At 34.3% G+C, this 21,562-nt stretch overlaps 1 protein-coding gene across 7 annotated transcripts in view; it reads right to left on the bottom strand.

The window, feature by feature from the left end:
* Positions 1-1,218: 1,218 nt before the first annotated feature.
* The window catches only part of LOC113395864 (zinc finger protein 732-like), a 45,144-nt gene continuing 24,800 nt past the window's right edge, over positions 1,219-21,562 (bottom strand). Inside the window, exon 5 of one of the 7 annotated variants that reach the window (XM_026633582.2) lies at positions 1,219-2,164. In XM_026633582.2, the coding sequence (XP_026489367.2) occupies positions 1,257-2,164 (908 nt within the window). In that variant the 3' untranslated portion in view covers positions 1,219-1,256. Of the gene's footprint in view, positions 2,165-3,838; positions 5,037-5,487; positions 6,676-7,848; positions 9,110-9,769; positions 10,951-11,187; positions 12,417-17,975; positions 19,170-21,562 lie in introns of those variants that run through there. The other 6 variants (XM_026633580.2, XM_026633577.2, XM_026633575.2 and 3 more) reach the window with 6 other exon arrangements.

Raw genomic sequence — 21,562 nt, 5'->3', positions numbered from 1 at the left:
GAAAAAAGGAATTAATTTAATAAAAATTACGCCTAAATGTGATCTCATTAACAATTAATTTACTTATAAGATATTAATTATAGAATTAGTTAATATTTATATAGTTTGCTGTTTCTATTTGTAAAACAAGCAATAAATTGTGCAATTTTAGTAATAAGTCATTAAAATATTATTTGGTATCCTATCTAAGGAGTATTAAACAAAACTTAATACATGTTCCACAGAAATACATGTTCCGTACGATTTGCTAATAACTCTGCTATATTGTGCACTACGAACAGTTTTTGATTAATATCTCTTTATTTATAATACAAGACTATTCCATTTAACAACTTATATCCACTTTAACTTCACTTCCAAAGTTTTGATTAAAACATCGCTTACTTCAATGAGGCCTTTTCTCATGATTCCAAATGTATATATAGAATATTCTAGAATCTATTATTGAATGACGTGAACGATATTCCGCAAGTTCAATGTTAATGTTATTTATTTGTCTTCACTCCTATTGTGGTTGGAATATGCTATAATATGGCCTAATCGTGTACATTGGGGAGGCAGTTTAAATCAAAACCGTTGCCAGTTTTTTTTTAAATTTAAAATATTATGTATGACAATAATTTGTAATGTATTTATGATGTCATGTGTTTAATTTGTGAAAGTATTTTTATGAAAAATAAGAATGCTTTCTGGATTTTGTTTATCTTTATTCGCCTAATGTATGAAAAAGGACCTTTTTGGATCAATCTGTGTAATTATATTTATAAATTAATATTTAATTTTGTTTTGTTATTGGATGATTCAACCGAATTTTGTAATTTACTTGCGAAAATTTAATAAAATATTCAAAATGGTCATTGAGTTTTTCTTCTCAGAATAATTTTAGTTTTTGGACGGTTACTCGAGAACTTTAAATTCAAAACTGTAACTTTATTCGACAATTTCGTATGCGACAGGGAATTTAATAACAAGCAATACTGTTCTTCTGTCAAGAAGTCTAGATTATTACATTGTTTATGTAAACAGATGTAACCAAAAGGTTCAAAGTACTCAAAGAAAGTAAATAACATTTTCACATATTACAAAAACGTACGTTAGATAAATTAAATAACGATCCAAAGTTGAGAAACAAACTATTTAATCAAACAAAATATTAAAAAAAAAAAACGACATTATATGCCGCTTAAATATCAACATCTAATTCCAAAAGGTCTCGCTACATATGATTAAAAAAAAAACATTTGAAATTAATAATGTCATTTATTTCTTCTCTCCATCAAATGGTAATTCTTTGAATGAACTGTCAACGATCTTTGATTGTCAAAAATTTTTTCGCAAGCATTACAACTTAAAATAATCGGCTTGGCTCCGTGGATTTTAACTTCGTGTTCATTCTTCTTCGTATAATCTGTGAATCTTTCCCCGCAATAGCCACATTTGTTTCGTCTGTGCATATGTATATGAACGGCTCTTTCGTGTTCCCGCCTTTTTACCTTTGTGTCAAAAATTTTCGAACAAGTACTGCATGAAAATATTCCAGTTTTATGCCTGTAGCCGTGCGTCCTCAGAGTCCGTTTATTAACAAAACCCGCGCCACAAACTTCACAAACATGATTCCCAAAATGTATATTCATGTGTTCCATTAAAACTTTGAAATTATTGAATTGTTTTGAACATATTGAACATCGTAATACATCGCTGTCAAATTTGAATGGGATTATGTGACTGTTTACTCCTGTTCGTTTATCGTGTTTTGTTTTCAAATGGTCGAGAAAATCCGATATATTTTCGAGATTTGTATCGCAAAGTTTGCATTTTAAATTAGTTATATCTAACTTAACAATAAAATCGTCTAGAGTTATGCCTTTCATGAAATTTGATTTTGTTCTTTCGTCGTGTATTTCTATTGTGTGTGTTTTTAAGTCAGCGGGCTCTGGAAACTGTTCGGTACAGAAGGAGCACGCGTATCCGATGCCACCTTTGCATCGTATCGGCGTTGCGTTCGAGTTGAGTAAAATTTCTCGAATGTTGTCTAAATGTTTGTCGACTTCTAATTTTTTTTTTATAACAACTTTAAGCGAAGGTGTCGCTTTTGAAATTAATTTTATAATACCTTTCCTTTTTCTTACCGTATTCTCGTGAATGTTTGTTTTACGCCGAGTACCTAAAGATAGAAAGAGAAAAAAATAAATTTGCTGTCAAAACTAAATATATATGAAATTTCGAAATCTATGAATATAATAATCTGTCATAGAGATAAATTAATTTAAAATTTAACGTTCTGATAATACAGCTTAGAATTTAAATAAAACAGATTCAACTAAATAAAAGCTCTGATTATCTGGTATGTCTAGATAGAATGTCGCGTCGAAAAGATGGCCATCACACGCACACTAGTAAAGTAATATGACGTCAGGCGAGTGTCAAGCGTAGCTGTCACGCACACCAATATAATAAAGGTTTCTCGTATGTTTCAGTATTTTCGTAATGCGACATTCTATCTAGGTATATAAATAATTAAAGAATAACAGTTGCACTATGGAAGATTTTAAATAATAACTTTTTTTTAAATCCCTACTGCGCTATGATAACGATTTATTTTTGTAAAGTATGTCTAGTCATAACCAGATATTATAAATGATAATCGTGCATGACATCTTTTTTCTCGTCAATTTTAATTTTGTAAATTAATATGTGTTTTATATTTCGCACTCTGTCAGTGTATTGTGTTTTAATGGATACAAGTAATACTAATATATTGTAGTGATAACTCTGTTTAATCCCAGCCAAATGTATATTCATATAAATAGTGTGTTTCTCATGTAAGTGATTTTTTTTTGTAAATCTTTTTGAGAAAAATGAAGATCTTTAAACCCAAATTTATACTTGTATAATTTTGTTTAACATACAAGCGATCCTGCTTATAAAAAGGTTAATTCTTTCAAAGTAATATTCTGTTAGGGATATTAAAAAAAAAACAAAAAACAACAACAGCAATTCAAATTTATTTATCATACATATCGACTTGAAAAATGTTTCTTTTTGGTAGTGCGGACTATTGGTCCCGCGCGAGCCAGGATGATCAGAATTCTGTCGAAATCTAATGTAAATTTTAAACTCACGCTTCAGTTTTGGTTTGTTAAGTATACAACATATTGAACATTCACCTAGAATCCAAAACTCAGAGGTTAGAATACTCGAATCTTAACGAAGTTTTCACCTGCTTAACATCATGCTGGCTTACAAAGGTCAGATGAAAATGTGCTATTAATCCGTTGAGGAGCATCCAAACCTTTTCATCCAAAGGAGGCTTAAACCCAACATTACTGGAATACTTTCTTTTCTACTTTTTTTTTTCAAAAATTATAAATATACGTAACAAAGATTGATTGAATTCTAGAATCTTCGTCTTTGTCACTACATAAAACAATTTATTTACTTTGGTCTGTCAAGTACAGTCTTTAACGTAATGTTATATATGAGTCGGGCCTGGAGCCACTGTTTTTATGGGGCCCTCTTGAAATGCTGGCGCATTCGCTTACACTGTAATTTTTTAAATATTTTAGATTGATATAACCCAATAAACATATTTAGGGAGTAAAAAGTTAAAAAGACCATCCACGGATGTCAATATTGTTAAGTAGCATCTTTATCAGCCTAGCTACATTAGTGCGACTCGTTCTAAGTCAGTTTTTAACATGCCAATAGGACCCCATATCATAGTGTGGCCTAGGGCTTACGGCCCTGGATCAATGGAATGTTCGAGAAGTATTTCTATAAAACTGTCTGTTGTTTTTGGTTAATAATTTATCACTACACACTGTCTGACAGTTTATTCTCAGTCACTTACAACTTTTATCAGATCTAAACGTTCTAAAATTAGGAACTTTGCACTGCCAACACTAAACTAGAACTTTGTGAGTTTCGTTAATAAAATCACTAGGAATGCACTCGTTTTATATGTTGTTTCAAAGTCTTCTGCCTTCCGTATGATTTGAAACAAATCTCACACTTAAACTCTCTAGTACCCGTGTGCTTCACCATATGACTTTCTAATTCTCTTTTCGCGTAGAACTCCATGTCACAGTCACTGCATTTGTGCGGTCTTTGCAACAGATGTACCCTCGTCGTATGCAACCTCCAAGCATTCTTAGTTTCGAAGCTCTTGTCGCAAACTTGACACTTGATGCCTGGACTCTTTATCCCGTGAACTTTTGACAAGTGTTCGTATTTCTTCCAGACTTCCTTAAACCGTTCCAAGCAATAACCACATTTGTGGGGCAACTTCATGCCCGAATGATACGATCTGTCATGGAGGAGCTTCTTCCGAGCCGTATCGAATGTTCTACAGCATTCTTCGCATGTGAATGTACCAATTTTGTGGGCATCGCCGTGCCTCAATAGAATATTCTTATTAACGAATCCTGCCCCACAAACAGTACAAAGATAATTCCTGTAGTGCACGTTCATGTGTTCTTGCAGAGCTTTGAATGTGTTGAAGAAGTTGCAACATATGAAACAACATAGCGTTTCGCTGCCAAATTTAAAAGGTAGTATGTGATCTTTTATGTCCGTATATAAATTTTTATCGTGATTTGTTTGAAGATGTTTGACTAACTTTTCTATGTTATCAATATTTTGGTCACAAAGTTTGCAAATCAAATCTGTGATGTCAAGTTTGACGAAATAACTGTGCATATCTTTACCCTTCATGAAGTTTGATTTATCTGTATCGTTGTGGTTATCTATGGTGTGACGCTTTAAATCGGCGGGATCCGGATATTGTTCAGTGCAAAAACAGCAAGCGTAACCGATACCGCCCCGGCATCGAATTGGTGTTGCGTTCGAATTCAACAAAATTTCTTTGATATTATTCTGGTGTTTTTCAGCTTCAGTGAGTAGAGTTAGCGTGTCCTTCATTTTTAAATCTTTCTGTAGTGTTATTCTTATTATCTTTCCCCTACGCACGTTGATCGCTTCTTTTGGATGGCTTGCTGTTAGTTTGATTATTGTTTTCTTCTCGTCCAGTAGGTCACCTACAACAAATATTTTTATCAAACAAAATGCCAATAAGATAATTTGAGAAAAAATAAATCTTAATCGTGACACTTACTGGCGCAATTATCTAAATAAATTGACGTCGGTTTGAGTTGTTTTTCAAATATTGATGCAATAGTTAAAAACTAAGTCGCAAACGCTGGTTTGTAAACATCATTTTGTATTAAGATAATTTCAAAATTATAATTGGGTATAATTCTTATATATTCTTTATGTTGGGTCAAATCCTAACTATTAAGCCTTATTAAGTGATTCATTCAGTGCTATGTAATACGAGGAACGTTGGATGTTATTTAAACATAGTTATAATTCATGTAAAATTTATGTCGACGTTGGTATTTCTTTAAAGAAACATTTCTAGATCTTATAACTACATATATTAGGTCTGTCTTAAGAAATCTAAGTATTCAAGTATAAAAAGTCAATAAATATATAAACGCGTTTTATTTATCCCATTGCAACAAATATTTATCTACATAACAAGTTAAACCTCTTCCCCGTGTTTCGATCGCATGTGACTTCTCCAGCTGCATTTCTGGACGAATGCTTGTCCACAATGTGCGCAGGCAAACCTTCTGTCGTCGGCATGTATCCGCATGTGTTCTCTCAGCGTATTCTTGCGGCCATACGCCTTGAAACAAATATCGCATCTGAACTCCCGTATACCCGTGTGCTTAGCCATGTGCCGTTGCAAACTGCTCTTGCTGAAAAATCTCATTTCGCACTCCTCGCATTTGTGCTTCCTTTCCAATAAATGATCCTTCTTCGTGTGTCTCGCGAGTGCTCGTTGGTTCCGGAATGTTCGGTCACAAGCGTGGCACTTTAGCACGACAGGCGGAGCTCCGTGCACTTTTACCATGTGATCGATTTTCTTCCAGTAATCAAGGAACCTTTCATTACAAACTAAGCATTTGTTCCGTTTACCTAAACCGAGGTGGGTCCTCTTTTGGTGTTCCTTCAACTTCTCCTTATTACCAAATACTTTTTCGCATTCGTCACATTTAAATTCGCCAGTTTTGTGCCTCCTAACATGCGTCCCAAGCAGTCGTTCCGTCATGAATCCTCCACCACAAACTGGGCATATGTGATTACCGAAATGCGAGTTCATATGCTCTTGTAGAAGTTTAAAATTCAAATATTCCGCGGAGCAGACGGCACACCTTAACTCCGGCGTGTCGAATCTGAACGGAACTATGGAACTCTTTATATCCGTGTGAATTTCTTTACCGTGCTCTGTTTTCAAATGTGTCATCAGGTCTTCTAGTTTCAATATGTCTCTGTTACAGAGCGCGCAATTTAAATATGTTATATCTAATTTGACAACGTGATCGAATAACTTACTGGACATAAACTTGATTAGTCTATCACTGTTATGTTCATCTAGGAAATGTTTCTTTAGGTTAGTCGGTTCGGGGAACTGTTCGTGACAGAAAGCACAGCCGTAGCCGAGACTATCCTTATTCCTAATGGGGTTAGCGTTTGAATTCAACAAGATCAACTTAAGATTTTGTTGATTTTTCTTTGATTCGGACAGGTGGGGCTCTTTATGACTTCGAACTATCTTCAACTCCACGCGAGGTGTCGCTATTCGCCTTTCGATTTTAATCGTTCGGATACCTATAAAGAGAGAGAGAATATTTTTTATTAAACTAATTCAAACACTTTAGTAATTCCATGTATTTTGTATCGTTTGTTTGTCGTTGAACGCGTTTAGTGTAATTATTCATAATATATATTTAGAGAAGCAAGTCAGAATTCGATCTCACGCAGTTAGTTAACTTTTTTAATTAAGTATCATCGAATCGCATTTGTTTATTGATGTCAAATGTTGTATAATCCTAATGTTAGTGATTTAGAAAAACCGTTTTACGTATTTTTATGGCATTTTTTTTTAAATCGTATTTCAGAATTATACTTTGGATGTTTTTTTCTATCATTTGTGTATCACGTCTCGTGTATAGTTTTATTTATTTTTCGCTTTAATTTTTAAACAAAATCTATAAATCTCTAAAATGACGATGTGAGTGTTTTTACGATAATTTAATTTCCATATATTTATAACAAGACCCAACATGAATAGTTATGTTGATTTAAGTTACATTAAATACTAATTAATTTTTCTTAAGAAAAAAGAAAAATAACGAATAATTGAATTTGAAATTGAAAAAAAAACAATTGGTAGCGAATTTTTTTTCTAACTATAAAATTATTAAGTAAATGCACTTAATCTGTTGTTCGTATATCATCTGTGTCGTGAAAAAGCAGTTCTACGTAAATTTGTATATGACCAAAATTGTATGTATTTGAGAAAACATTCAAGAATGTATTAAGACTATTTAAGGATGAGAATTTCCATAACAAAGTTATCTTTCAAAATCATTTCAAGAATGTACGGAAAATTCGATATATCGTGGTAAAAACGTTAAAGAAATAATTGTGTTATTGTAAAAAATATATTAATTCTGTATCACCATAGTGTACTTGGTTTTCGTTAGTAAATCAAACACAAACTCACACACTGACTAAGACACACAACCTTGTTTTTATGCGTCGTACATACATTTGTTTGAAAAATAATATTAGTTTCATTTGTTTGTTTGTTGCAAGTTTAAACGCAATTCACTATATTATAAAACCCAACAACTTTTACTTTATATAGAACTATTTTATATATTTAAACGTCAATGGACGATTATCATAAATTCTTTTAAGTCTATCCTAATTACTAGAAAATTGAAAGGCAATTATTTTTTTATAATAAAAATAAAATGTATTTATTTAAATAATAGGATTATTTACTTCATTTGATCTCTTGTATGTATAATTATTTTATAACAATATATTTATAAGCAGCAATACAAAATCGATTAAAAAATAATGCAAGGTTAGATGATATCTCCGTGCTTAGCGCTGATATGACATTTTAAAGCAAAACTTTTATCAAAAGATTGTCCACAATGGAGACACTTGAAGTCCCTGTCTTCTGGGTGTAGTCGACGTATATGTTCCTTGAGCGTCTTCAATCTCCCGTAGGACTTGAAACACAAGTCACACCTGTACTCCCTCGTCCCAGTATGTTTAACCATATGATCGGTAAGCTCCCTCTTCGAGAAGAACTCCTTTTCACATCTCGTGCACTTGTGCTGCCTTTCCATCAAATGATACTTCTTCATGTGCAGCAACCAAGTCTGCTGACTCGCGAAGGTTCTGTCACAAGCTTGGCATTTAATTAAAGGTCCCACAACACCGTGAACTTTTGCCAAATGCTCATTCTTATGACAGTTCTCTTTGAATCGCTCATTACAGTATCCACACTTATGGGGCATGTTTAAACCGTTATGAACTTTTCTTTCGTGAAGTTTTCTCTTACGTATCGTATCGAAGACTTGGCTGCACTGATCACAAGCAAACGTTCCAGTCTTGTGACCTTCGTTGTGACATAACAAAAGGTGACGGTTCACAAAGCCAGCGTCACAAACTTTACAAATGTAGTTTCTGTAGTGTGTGTGCATGTGTTCCTGTAACGCCTTGAATTTGTTGAAAACATTATGACACATGAAGCATCGGAGATTTTCGCTGTCGAATTTGAAAGGCAATATGTGATTTGGTATATCCGTGCTTATATTTTTATCGTGCTTATCCTTTAAATGATCCATTATTCGTTCGAGCGTATCCATTTTCGTCGCACACAGTTTGCACTGCAGCGCTGTGATGTCCAGCTTCACTAGATAGCCGTACATGTCCCTTCCTTTCATGAATATGGATTTGGTTTCATCGTTATGATCTTCTATTGTATGTCTTTTCAAATCAGCAGGATCTGGGAACTGGTTTGTACAGAAACAGCACGCGTATCCGATGCCGCCTCTGCAGCGTATCGGTGTCGCATTCGTCCAAAGTATAATTTCTCTGACGTTTGTACGATGTTTTTCCAATTGTTCCCCCTGCCTTACTTTAGGTAGACTTGTATTTCGGGCATTTATTCGCTCTACGGACTCTTCTATGTCTTTTTTCGACAACGGTTTCTCTTTTTTGTTGGTTTTACGAAGTGCACCTACAAAGAAAATCATAAATTATTTAATGTTGACGTCCTCATGAAACATCGTTTATTTTAATATTGTAATAAAATAAAGTTGGAATAAGATATTGTGAGCTACACTGGCACTGCGCTCCGAGCGTTTCTACGCACTCGGGCCACTGAAAATCAGCATCAGGTCCAAAACCTTGACAAAAGCTAAGTGGTCACCGTGCAGTTTACAACTTATGTAGTTACTTGATTTGTATAATTTAGAGTTTGCATTTATGACGTCTTTTTTTCTATGCATTGTCATTAGTTATTTTTTCGATTTAAGAAAGTATTAGTTCGTGTTTGCTTTGCAAATAAATGTATAATTATATTTTAAATATTTGTTAGTTGAATATTAATTTGATTTCTGAGTATTGATAATTTACTTATATTGAATTATTTTTGAAACTTATTATAGATTTCAATAAAAATATGTATTTGAAGGTTGTGGTAACGGTTCTTATCAAATCAGTTCAATTTAATGACAATAAATATTACAAATTGATATATTATAACGAATACGCTTTATAAAGCTGCGATAAAAGGTAATGTTTTATTAGTGTTGCCGTAATCGAAAAATAAATTTAAAAATTATCATTTTAGTAATAATTTATTAATCAAATTTAACCAATTAATTCCGAATAAAGTGATAACCGTAACCGTTCAAACTTGCTCCCCATGCTTCGCCCGCATGTGTCCGCGCCAGCTGCACTTCTGCACGAACGCCTGCCCGCAGAGCTCGCACTTGAATCGCCTGTCATTCGCGTGTATCCGCATGTGTTCGTGCAGCGTCCATTTCCTTGCATATGATTTTAGGCAAATATCACACTTATACTCCCTCTGTCCGGTATGTTTGACCATGTGAGCTCTTAATTCAGTCGTCGAAAAGAAGCCTTTACCACATTCCGTACATTTATGAGGTCTTTCCACTAGGTGGTGCCTTTTCATGTGAATCATCAATGCGTTCTGATGCACGAACATTTTGTCGCAAGCTTGGCACTTTCTCGCGAACGACGACACGCCGTGCTCCTTCACCAAGTGCTTGTCTTTCTGACGATTATTTTTGAACAGCGCGTTGCAAAGACCACATTTGTTTACTAGCATCGCCTTGTCATGGTACTGTCTCTCGTGGCATCTCTTTTTGTTGTACGTGGTAAATACTTTTGGACACTGACTGCACGAGAATGTCCCCGTGTTGTGTGCGACTTTGTGATAGTACAGCTTTCTCCTGTTCACGAAACCAGCATCGCAGACGTCACACATGAAATTGCTGTAATGCACGTTCATGTGTTCCATTAACTTTTTGAATTTATTGAATATATTCTTACAAATGTAACATTGAAGGTTTTCGCTGTCGAATTTGAACGGTAACATTTGTTGTACTATGTCTGTGTAAATTTGTTTCTTGTGAATTTTTTTCAAGTGATCGATCAGATCCTCGATTGAATAGATATTGTTTTCGCATAATTTACACGTGAGTTCAGTGATATCTAATTTTATGCATAGTTGATTCAGATCTCGCGGCACTAACATTAGTACATTTTGGGTATTCAGAGTAGATGTATGTTCTAGGCTATGCTTTTTCAATTCATCAGGATCCCGATATTGGGTCGAACAAAAACTGCAGCCGTAACCGTTGTCGGTGTGACCACGGATCGGCGTTGCGTTTGAACTTTGTAATATTTCTTTAACGTTGGCTCTATGTTTCTGTATATCCGCTTGGTACTCCGATAATTTTTTGATCGCAACTACTTTAATTTTACTCCGTTTTTTCTCTTCTTTAATTCTGATCTTTACGACAGATGACTCTGATTTGACTTCTCTTTTACCTACAAAGAAAATTTCGTATTATTCACTTTTAACTTTTCTTTCAAAATAAAAGACTTATATAATTAATAATCTAGGAATTAGTAATGGAGTCTTACCTAGACTACATAGGTTTTTTTTAAAGTAGGTAATAACAGAGGGTAGAACCAAAAGAGTTCCAGACCAATTTTTGAACACGTAACTATTTTTAATAAACAAATTGTCATATAATTTAAAAGATATTAAATATTAAAACAGTATAACATAAAAATAGATTTATTTTTTAAAATTAGTAAATCTAAACATCGACCTTACTATAAATAACAAAAGATAATTAGACGGATCAAAGTCTACACTTGCTCTCCGTGTTTCGCGCGCACGTGTCCGCGCCAGCTGCACTTCTGGACAAACGCCTGCCCGCAGTGCTCGCACTTAAAACGCCTGTCATCTGCATGTATACGCATGTGTTCACGCAAGGTTTTCTTCCTGCCATATGCCTTGTGACACACCTCACATTCGAATTTCCTTAACCCCGTATGCTTCACCAGATGACTCTTCAATTCAGCAGAGGAAAAGAACGTCATTTCACACTCGCTACAACTGTGTCTCCTATCCATCAGGTGGAGTCGTTTTATATGAATCGTGTGCTCTTTCTGATTTGCGAAAGTTTTTTCGCAAGCTTGACATTTCAAAAGATTACTGATTCCGTGCACATTGACAAGATGTTTCTCCTTCTTCCTGTAATCCTTAAACTTTTCATCGCAATAGCCGCATTTATTCAGCATCTCTGAATGCGTGTGCACGCATTTTTCATGTGACCTCTTCTTTCTTAATGTATCGAATATTTTTGGACAATAATCGCATTTAAACGTCCCAAGTTTATGGCTCTCCGCGTGCTGAGCTAGAATTGCGCGACTCACGAACCCAGCATTACAAACTTCGCATACATAATTCCTATAATGTATATTCATGTGTTCTAGCAGCGACTTGAACTTGTGATAGACATTCATGCATATGAAACACATTAGTCTTTCTGTATCAAATTTAAATGGTAACACTTGATTTTTAATGTCAGTAAACATTTTTTTACCATGAACATTTTTCAAATGATCGATAAGCGTCTCCAAAGTGTCCATATTATCATAGCACACAGTACATTTCAGTTCTGTTATATCCAATTTCACGTGAAACTTGTACATGTCCTTGCCTTTCATGAAATTCAATTTAGTTTTTACATCATGGGATTCCATTGTGTGCCTCTTTAGATCTGCGGGCTCGGGGAATTGTTCTTTGCAAAAGCAGCAAGCGTAACCGACACCGCCGCGGCACCGAATCGGTGTTGCATTGGAATTCATAAGTATTTCCTTCATATTGGATCGATGTTTTTGCAATTCACCGCCCTTTTTTAGTTTAATCTTTCCTTCGTCGTTTTCATGTTTAGGGTCTATAGTATCTTCTAAATAAAATTGGTTTTGAGATCTTCTTAAACCTATAAAGAAAAGCATGGATTATTTATTGCTTCACGTGTTCCGTTTGGCAAAAAACATGGCGAATAGATATTTTTCAATCCCAAATGGTGTTACCCTAAGTGATTTATTTCGATCCTGTTTTAAAGCACTTACTAAAATGAATAATTAATTTCGTCCCTGAACATAAAACGTATGTATATAAATATAAGTCAAACGCAGACTTTTTTTAATAACATAGTTGTTTGTAAAATATAATTATCCATTAAATTGTATTTAATGAGTTTTTTTTTTTAATATTACATATATTATTTAATGCAAAAGATTGTAATCCTCTACACTTAACCGGTAAACGTGTGTTCAAGATAATCAAATTAATTTTTTAATATTATTTTAAATTGTTAGTTATTGCTATTCAGTAACAGATGGTGTTACTTGTGATTCAAATCGCGCTTACATTTGCATCACAATAAATATAAGTGTGCTATCCAACATAAGCACTCCGATTAGTGACGTCACGGAAACGGTCGTCACGTCGGACATCACGTCGCACCCGATATGGATAAAAATTGAAAGCTAAATTGTTTAACACAACACTTACAATGACTAGACATTACCACGTGCAAGTAACTCGATCCATAATATACATTAGCAATATTTTTGCCTTCTTTCAAGGTTTTTCCAATTTTTAGTACACTTTAACAAGCCCGTCTTCGAAATTTTTGTAAGTAACCGTCTCATTGACTGTAATATTAGTTTTTAAAGGTTATATACTAAATAAATAACTCAATACATATTTTAATTAAGACGACCTCCGTGGTCGAGTAGTGTGTACACCGGTTTTCATGGGTACGCCACTCCGAGGTCCCGGGTTCGATCCCCGGCCGAGTCAATGTAGAAAAAGTTCATTAGTTTTCTATGTTGTCTTGGGTCTGGGTGTTTGTGGTACCGTCGTTACTTCTGATTTCCATAACACAAGTGCTCTAGCTATCTACATTGGGATCAGAGTAATGTATGTGATGTTGTCCAATATTTATTATTATTATTATTTATTATTAATTCTGTCTAATAAATTGAGTCTGTGCGCCCGAGATAGATATGTTTGTCGAAGGCCGTTGCTGGCGAACCAAGTTGCTCAAGAAGGCGCCGCTGACGCGCGCTACCTACCCTCAACGTGATAGCCGACAGGGTAGATTTGTTTTGTTGCAGCCTGAGTGAGCTTACAGAGATAGCCACCTGAACTATATCCTATACAACGTAACTTATTTGAAATATTGCTATTAAAAGAGCTGTATTATAAACTGAGGACAATCATGTCCTGTAATGATGTTTACAGTTTTGATAAAAAAAAAAATAATTAAAAAGTTAAGAGTTTAAAATCACTCAGCAACGAATTTCGTCACAAGTATTCTAAAAAATTTGAGCTGCTATAACATAATCAGTCCTAATTTAGCTCATCCATGCTTAAATAAAAAAATCATTACAATGTTTCTTCTTTCAGAAGATTTTATTCTAGGTGAAATTAGATCATTAACAATTACATAAACCTAAAATCTTCGCTTTTTAAAAAAAGTCATTCGTTTTAATCCCATGAAAATCTTAATCCGTCACCGACTCAAAAGAGTCCAGGCGCAGGCCCAAAATCTGTACGTGTTTTCCCCGACACGGAAGTGTACACATTTCCAACTTCTACACTCCGGGAAAACTCAATTATTTTATATAGGCCCGACCTGAGTGTTGCACCCAGGACCTCAGAATCTGCGACCTTATATCTAGTCACCAGACCAACGAGATGGTCAATGTCTAAGCACCATATAAACTAAAATGTTTGGATGAACTGTCTTATTAATTTAAAATATTTAGATGGATCGTAATTATCAAGCGTGCCACTGCAATGCAGGGACGACCACGACCGTTCTGTAATCAGCGAAGCGACTCAGACGAAAGAAATGGATCATATCCATGACCAGAAAAAAAGTATCTCAAAAGATTAAACGTTCTTACCCGTCTTTAGAAAACAAAAATTTTCCTACAAAACTTTTCGTTTGGACATTTAAATACAAAACTCATCATCTGATATCAACTTTATTTTTACTAGAACTAGATATATGCAAACATTTTGTTTAATATATTATATTTAATTTACAATAACAATTTCATTGTTCAAGTTCACTAACATGAAACATACTAATACATAAATCCACAACACTTAGTTGACAATCATCTGCCGTGACATGGATCAATGAGAATATTTCTTATACTTGATCGTCATGCTTGGCCTGCATGTGTCGACGCCAACTGCATTTTTGGACAAACGCCATCACACAGTGTTCGCATTTGAATCTCCTATCGTTGTCATGGATACGCATATGCTCCTTCAACGTCTGTTGTCTTCCATATCGCTTGAAACAGACCTTGCATTGGAAGCTACGAGTCTTCGTGTGCTTCACCATATGCTCCTCTAAGCTCTTATTAGCGTGAAACTTCATGTCGCAAAGGGTGCAACTGTATCGATAGTCCATTAGATGGTGGCGTTTTATGTGTTTGTTCAAGGAATCTTTTGTGGAAAAACTCTTCTCGCATGCCTGACACTTAGCACGTTCTGTTATACCGTGAGCCGTTCTTAAATGTTCCGCTTTCGTTCTATACCCCGCAAACTTTTGATTGCAGTACCCGCATTTATTTAGTAAATATCCATGCACGTGCACGGTTGTCACGTGCGAGTTCTTCTTGTGGAGATTGTCAAATACTTTGTCACAGTGTTCACATTTGAACTCGCCGAGATTGTGTCGCTTTTGATGATTCAGCAACGCTCTATTATTTATAAAACCGGCGCTGCATACATCACAAACGTAATTCCTTGAATGCTTGTGCATGTGCTCGAAAAGAATCTTAAATTTCGTGTAAGTATTTGAACAGACGATGCACTTTAGCTCATTGGCAATAGACTCTTCAAATTTGAACGAAACAATATGGTTCTTGACATCCGTGTAAATCTTTCGATCGTGCATATTTCTCAAATGATCAATCAGATCATCTATACTTTGTATGTTAAGTTTACAAATGTCGCATTGCAATCCCGTTATATCTACTTTTACGTGATATTTTTTGAGGTCTCGCTTCTGTAAGAATTTTGGTTTGGGGTCGTTTTTATGTAGCTGCAACGTGTGCTTTTTTAAATCAGCTGGATCTGGGAATTGATCTGAGCAGTAACAGCACAAGTAGCCCAGGTCACTTTTACCATGAATAGGGGTGGTGTTGGACCATTGGAGTACCTCCTTTATATTGTGATGGTGCTTTGATAATTCTTTGATTGGTTTTAACTTTATCTTCTTTAACGATTTAACATTCGTTCTCTTTTTAGATTCTCTTGTTATTTCTATTTTAATCATATTTTCTTCAGTTGATCTATTTTTATTATCTTCTACATCTTCCTTGTTTACACTTTCGGAGAGTTTACCTAAAAAGAAAAATTGCTGTTACTGAATTTTTACGATGGGCAGATCTACTATGTAGAGGCTGCATTTACGACCATATACTTAAATATAATACATATATTCTAAGGTAAACAAATGCCATAGAGTTTTCTAGCAGAAACATTTGAGAAGATAAAATCTTCCCCTAAGAGTAAATGTTCCTTGATGATCGAAATAGCACCCCTGTACAACATAATATTATGTAACGGATCATATTTATTGATGTACGTTTGCGTCACTAGACAATTTCAGTAAATGCAGAAATATAAGTATTCATTAAATTAAATTATAACAGATATAAGTTTCACAAGGATGCGCCATGGTATCTCGTACAATTTTAATTTCTGTAACTAAATATTTACAATAAACGGATAACTATTCGGACTTTCTAAAAGTTATAATGTCAAACTGACAGATGTCAGGTTTTAAATTTATTCACTTTTGCTGGGAGACAGCACGAAATGAAGTCAGGCGTATCACTGTTATATTTCTTTGAAATGATAGCTTATTATGGGAGGGTAGATCGCTGTTACGTAACGCGTTACGGCACCGGTCTGTCTGGCTTCCCTTTCTCTTATACATACGACAGCGCGTAGGTCTGCTCTTCCTCTCTCACTCTAACCCACAGCGCTAGCCGCATTTCAGACTCACGTTTTTTTTTAATGTTATCACTTATGTCGGGCGTACCAAGACGCACACGTTTTTTTGTAGAATTGTCCTAGTCGCTGCTGATATTTTAGTTAATTGTAATTAATTTTTTACTTGAATTTTAATTTAACTTCTTTTTTAATTTGATTGTTTACTTTTGGAAACTGTACAGGTCAATGTTTTCTCGTTGTATTTTGTTTAAATGTGTTGCTTTGAACTGTTTGTTTCCTGAACGAAATAAAAAATACTATCTTGTGAAAATATTACGCAAACCAGAAATTGATAAAAGTTTTTTGTCATCAATAAATACTCTTATAATAAATTTATTAAGTAATTTTTTTTTGTTAACAATAAAGTTATTTTGTTACAACTCATCCGAGTTCCGTGTTTAAGCGTTTACGAATCTTTGAAATATTCAAATTTGTGTTTAAAGTATTATCTGTCTCGTATTTCGTAAGAATCATTCCCATTCATTTATATTTGAGTATTACGATGGACAAAGAGCCGAGATGGCCCAGTGGTTAGAACGCGTGCATCTTAACCGATGATTTCGGGTTCAAACCCAGGCAGGCACCACTGAATTTTCATGTGCTTAATTTGTGTTTATTAATTCATCTCGTGCTCGGCGGTGAAGGAAAACATCGTGAGGAAACCTGCATGTGTCTAATTTCAACGAAATTCTGCCACATGTGTATTCCACCAACCCGCATTGGAGCAGCGTGGTGGAATATGCTCCATACCTTCTCCTCAACGGGAGAGGAGGCCTTAGCCCAGCAGTGGGAAATTTACAGGCTGATTATGTATGTTTATGTATTACGATCAGAAGTGACTCATATAGATCATTCATTTATATATATTACCTCAGTAAAGTATTTTGTATATATCATGTTAGGTGCAGGTATTGTAATGAGTTCAGAAGATTGTATACAATAATAAATATCCTTTATTTTCTAATTTAATTGGGCGTTGGTGATAGCCAGTTACAAATACTTAGAACGCGTGCATCTTAATCGATGATTGCGAGTTCAAACCCTTAATTTGTGTTTATAATTCATCTCGTGCTCGGCGGTGAAGGAAAGCATCGCGAGAAAACCTGCATGTGTATACTTTCAACGAAATTCTGCTACATGTATATCCACCAACCCGCATTGGAGCAGCGTGGTGGAATATGCTCCAAACCTTCTCCTCAAAAATGAGAGGAGGCCTTAGCCCAGCAGTGGGAAATTTACAGGCTGTTAATATTGTTGTTAATGTTGTATGTAACGTACAAACAAAATTCATAAAGATTTAAGAAAGGAGATTGAATGGAACAAAATAGTCCTTAAAAAAAATCATATAAAAGCAATTTCGTTTGCAATTAAATCGGTGTTTAAGATCTTTCAAACGCATTCCAAGTGATCAATATAGATAATATATAAGAAAAACTCGATATCCAAATAATAATATCTATATTTATAATGTCATAATATCAAAGTTCTTAAGCTATAGTTTCATCAGCGTCCGATTCAATATTATCATCAATGACCAAATATTTAGCGGATGTTCGAACAGGGCTCCTTCGTTCCTTCGTGTGTACTCGCATATGTTGTTTCAGGGTGAATTTACGAGCGAACGATTTTCCACATAAGCTACAGTGGAAATGTCGCTCGCCTGTATGTTTCAACATGTGCTTGTTCAAATTTTCGCTACTGAAGAACTTCATGCCACAAACTTTGCACTCAAAGTTCCTCTCCATCAAATGGTCCCGTCTGGTGTGCCGTCTCAATCCTTGCTGATTTGTGAACGTCTTATCGCAGGAATCACATTTCAACACTGTCGGTGTAACTCCATGATATTTAGCCAGGTGATCACTTTTCTTGTGGTAATCGTCGAACAGTTCGTTACAGTACCCGCATTTTCTCGTCATGTAAAGCCGCCTGTGTACAATATTTATATGTGACTGTTTTTTAACTCTCGTGTTAAACGTCTTCGAACAGAAATCGCACGAAAACAAACCTGTTTTGTGTATTCTCAAGTGACTCCTTAGTATGTCACGGTTGACGAATCCAGCACCGCAGACGTCACAAACGTAATTACGAAAATGTGTATTCATATGTTCCGTCAAATTTCTGAATTTCGTGAATTTCGTCGAACACAACGCACACTTCAGCTCTTCGCCTTGAAACTTAAATGGTACCATGTGATTTTTGATATCCGTGTAGATAACATGCTGATGTTCATCTATTAAGTGGTCTATTAATTTATCTATTGATGGTAGATCGTTTTGACACAGGTTACACTTCAATTCCGTTATGTCTAATTTGACTGTGTACACGCGCATTTCTTGGACAACTTGTTTAATACTCTTCGCATCATGTCCTTCAATTGTGTGCCTTTTTAAATCCGCAGGATCAGGAAACTGTTCGGTACAAAAGCAACAAGCGTATCCTATATCACCACGAAACCGTATCGGCGTAGCGTTTGAATTCAACAATATTTCCGTCATATTGCTCCGATGTTTCTCAACTTCTAGCATACATTTGTCATCTATTTTATTTTTAGGAGTTTTCTTATTACGGCCACGCGCTGTGCTATTTACGCTTGACTTGACTTGTAATTTGTGTAGGAGCTCTTCGGCCTTTTCTCCAGATACGATGATTATTTGTTCATCACCTACAAAGAAAACGTTCACTGTTGAGTGGTAACATTAATATCGATATACTCAGGGACGGATTCAGGGGGAACAGGAGCTCTAGCCCGAACGCCACCATTGTATTGTTAATTTTTATAGAGAAGAAAAAACCATCCCTTTTATCAAAGAGAAAAAATCGTTCACATTCACAAAGTAATTCTAGAAAAAAATCAATTTTTAATTTGTTAAAATAATTCCAAAACTTAAAAATATGCTTCCTCCAATTCGAGTTTAATAAAATCCCCACTTCCCTTCGGAGGTTACATGTTATTACCCCCATGAATTCTAAACCTTTAAATCCGACCCTAAATATAATTTTATAAAATATATACAAAATATCTTGAATTAGTTAATATGTACGACATTCTTAAGACGTACATGATTTCTGCTTTTCATATAGTACAGTAACTACTGAGTTTCTTGCCGGTTCTTCTCGGTAGAATCTACATTCTGAACTGGTGGTAAATTACCGTAATATAGTTTTGTAAAACGATTCAAAAGTCCTTGTAAAAGCCTACTTTAAGTATGTTTTGATTATCAAAAGGACTATAACAAATTTAAAAATATCTTTGCTATAAATGCAATAAATCTATACTTATAAAATTGTTCGTCCAGATTATCAACACACAGTTAAAACTACCGGATCTAGAATGCTGACACTTGGAAATTTTCATTATAAAGTTGAAATTGGGGAGAATTTGAAGGAACTTAGTATAAATTTAACAATTACAAAGTCGGGATGATCAGCTGATGTTTATATGACGTCATAAATACGCTTAAATTATATATATCACCGTAAAATTCTAAATACCGTTAGATTATAATCTATCTCGCGAGATTGTAAACTGTCGAAATATTGTAAATATTGTGAACGGTGATTAACTTAAAATAAAGAGTCAAAAATTTCGATAGTATATGATTTTTCGGTTAGGTCAGTGTTCATAATTTAACTGAAATTACGCACTTCGATAGATTATAATCTACCGAAAATGCGTTAAATTGTAAACAGCGTGTTACGGTTCACAATCTTTCGACAGTTTACAATTGCGCAAGATAGATTATAATCTAACAGTATTTTCAATTCTACGGTGACATATACTTTCAATATTAGATACCCGCTAAAACACATACACTTTATTTATTATAACGTGTCAAATTTAAGAATATAAACGAATGAATTGTATTGATAAATTGTAATTAGAGAATAATAAATGATATCAACTTTTCGTATATTTATTTGTATAAGTATAATATATATTATAAACTCAAACATTGTAAAGTTGAGTATATAAATATTGTACATTTAATAAGTGAGTGATTAATATAGTTGTTTTAAGAATAAGCATACGTAAGATTTAATTTAATAGGTTCTTTGACATCTTTTGGTATCAGTTTTTAAAAATTATAACAATACGTATAAGACCAGAAATGATATTATTTTCTAAGTGTAAAGGACTAATTCGAAGCGTTCGATCAATCTCAACAACGGTAAAAGCCGATTGTGTACAACAGTAATACTTTTATTATTTATGAGAAAAATATTTGTCTAAATTGATATGAGTAGAATAATTATGGGTACATTGTTAAAGTTTTTACGCTGTTTGTCAATTTTCATTCCTATAATATGTACTTAAAAATAACTGAAAATATTTTTGATTTAATTGGTCTATTCATCATATCAGAATTGGAAGTAGAAAAGGCAAAAGAATCAAAATCTACATATATATATATAAATAATTCTCATCATTTAATAACATCTTCAACGCATGAACTTGTACTTGTAAAATAAATCCTATCATAGGTTTCGAAATTCCTAAAAAATCCTTTGAGTAAACGCGAAGTTTACTAGTATTTGATTAACATAAGTAGATTAAGATTTACCCAGATAGATTGTATGCCTCGAAAAACGCGCGAGCCTTGATAGAGAATATTATGACCGAAACATAACTCTATGTCACTGCACAGCCAGAATCATCATGAGATGGTTCTGTATATCAGATATAATTCAAATTTTGCTACTCATTGATTCAAATTTTGCAGCGTCAATAGCGCAATGGTTTATGGTAAAAGATCGCAGGATCAATCCTGACCCCTTGGGCTATTGTCGTCCCCACTCCTAACACAAGTGATAAGCTTAAAAGGATGGGTAAATAGGAATATAAGTAATAATTCTAATTCTTTAATTAATTTGATGAATTGCTAATAATCTTTAAAAAAAAAAAACAATTAGAAAAAATTGTTATTAAGTTCATGAAGTGAAACATTTAGAATTTGTTTATACATACGGCGAATGGAGTCGCTTGAAAACGTTACGCGATAATTATTAGAGGAGCTATAAGTATCAAACACTCGTAACATCAAATCTAGCTTTTAT

Source organism: Vanessa tameamea, chromosome 29 (genome assembly GCF_037043105.1).
Source record: "Vanessa tameamea isolate UH-Manoa-2023 chromosome 29, ilVanTame1 primary haplotype, whole genome shotgun sequence".
Taxonomy (NCBI): Eukaryota; Metazoa; Arthropoda; class Insecta; order Lepidoptera; family Nymphalidae; genus Vanessa; species Vanessa tameamea.
The sequence above is the reverse complement of the archived record's forward strand: the minus strand, read 5'-3'. Positions and strand labels throughout refer to the sequence as shown.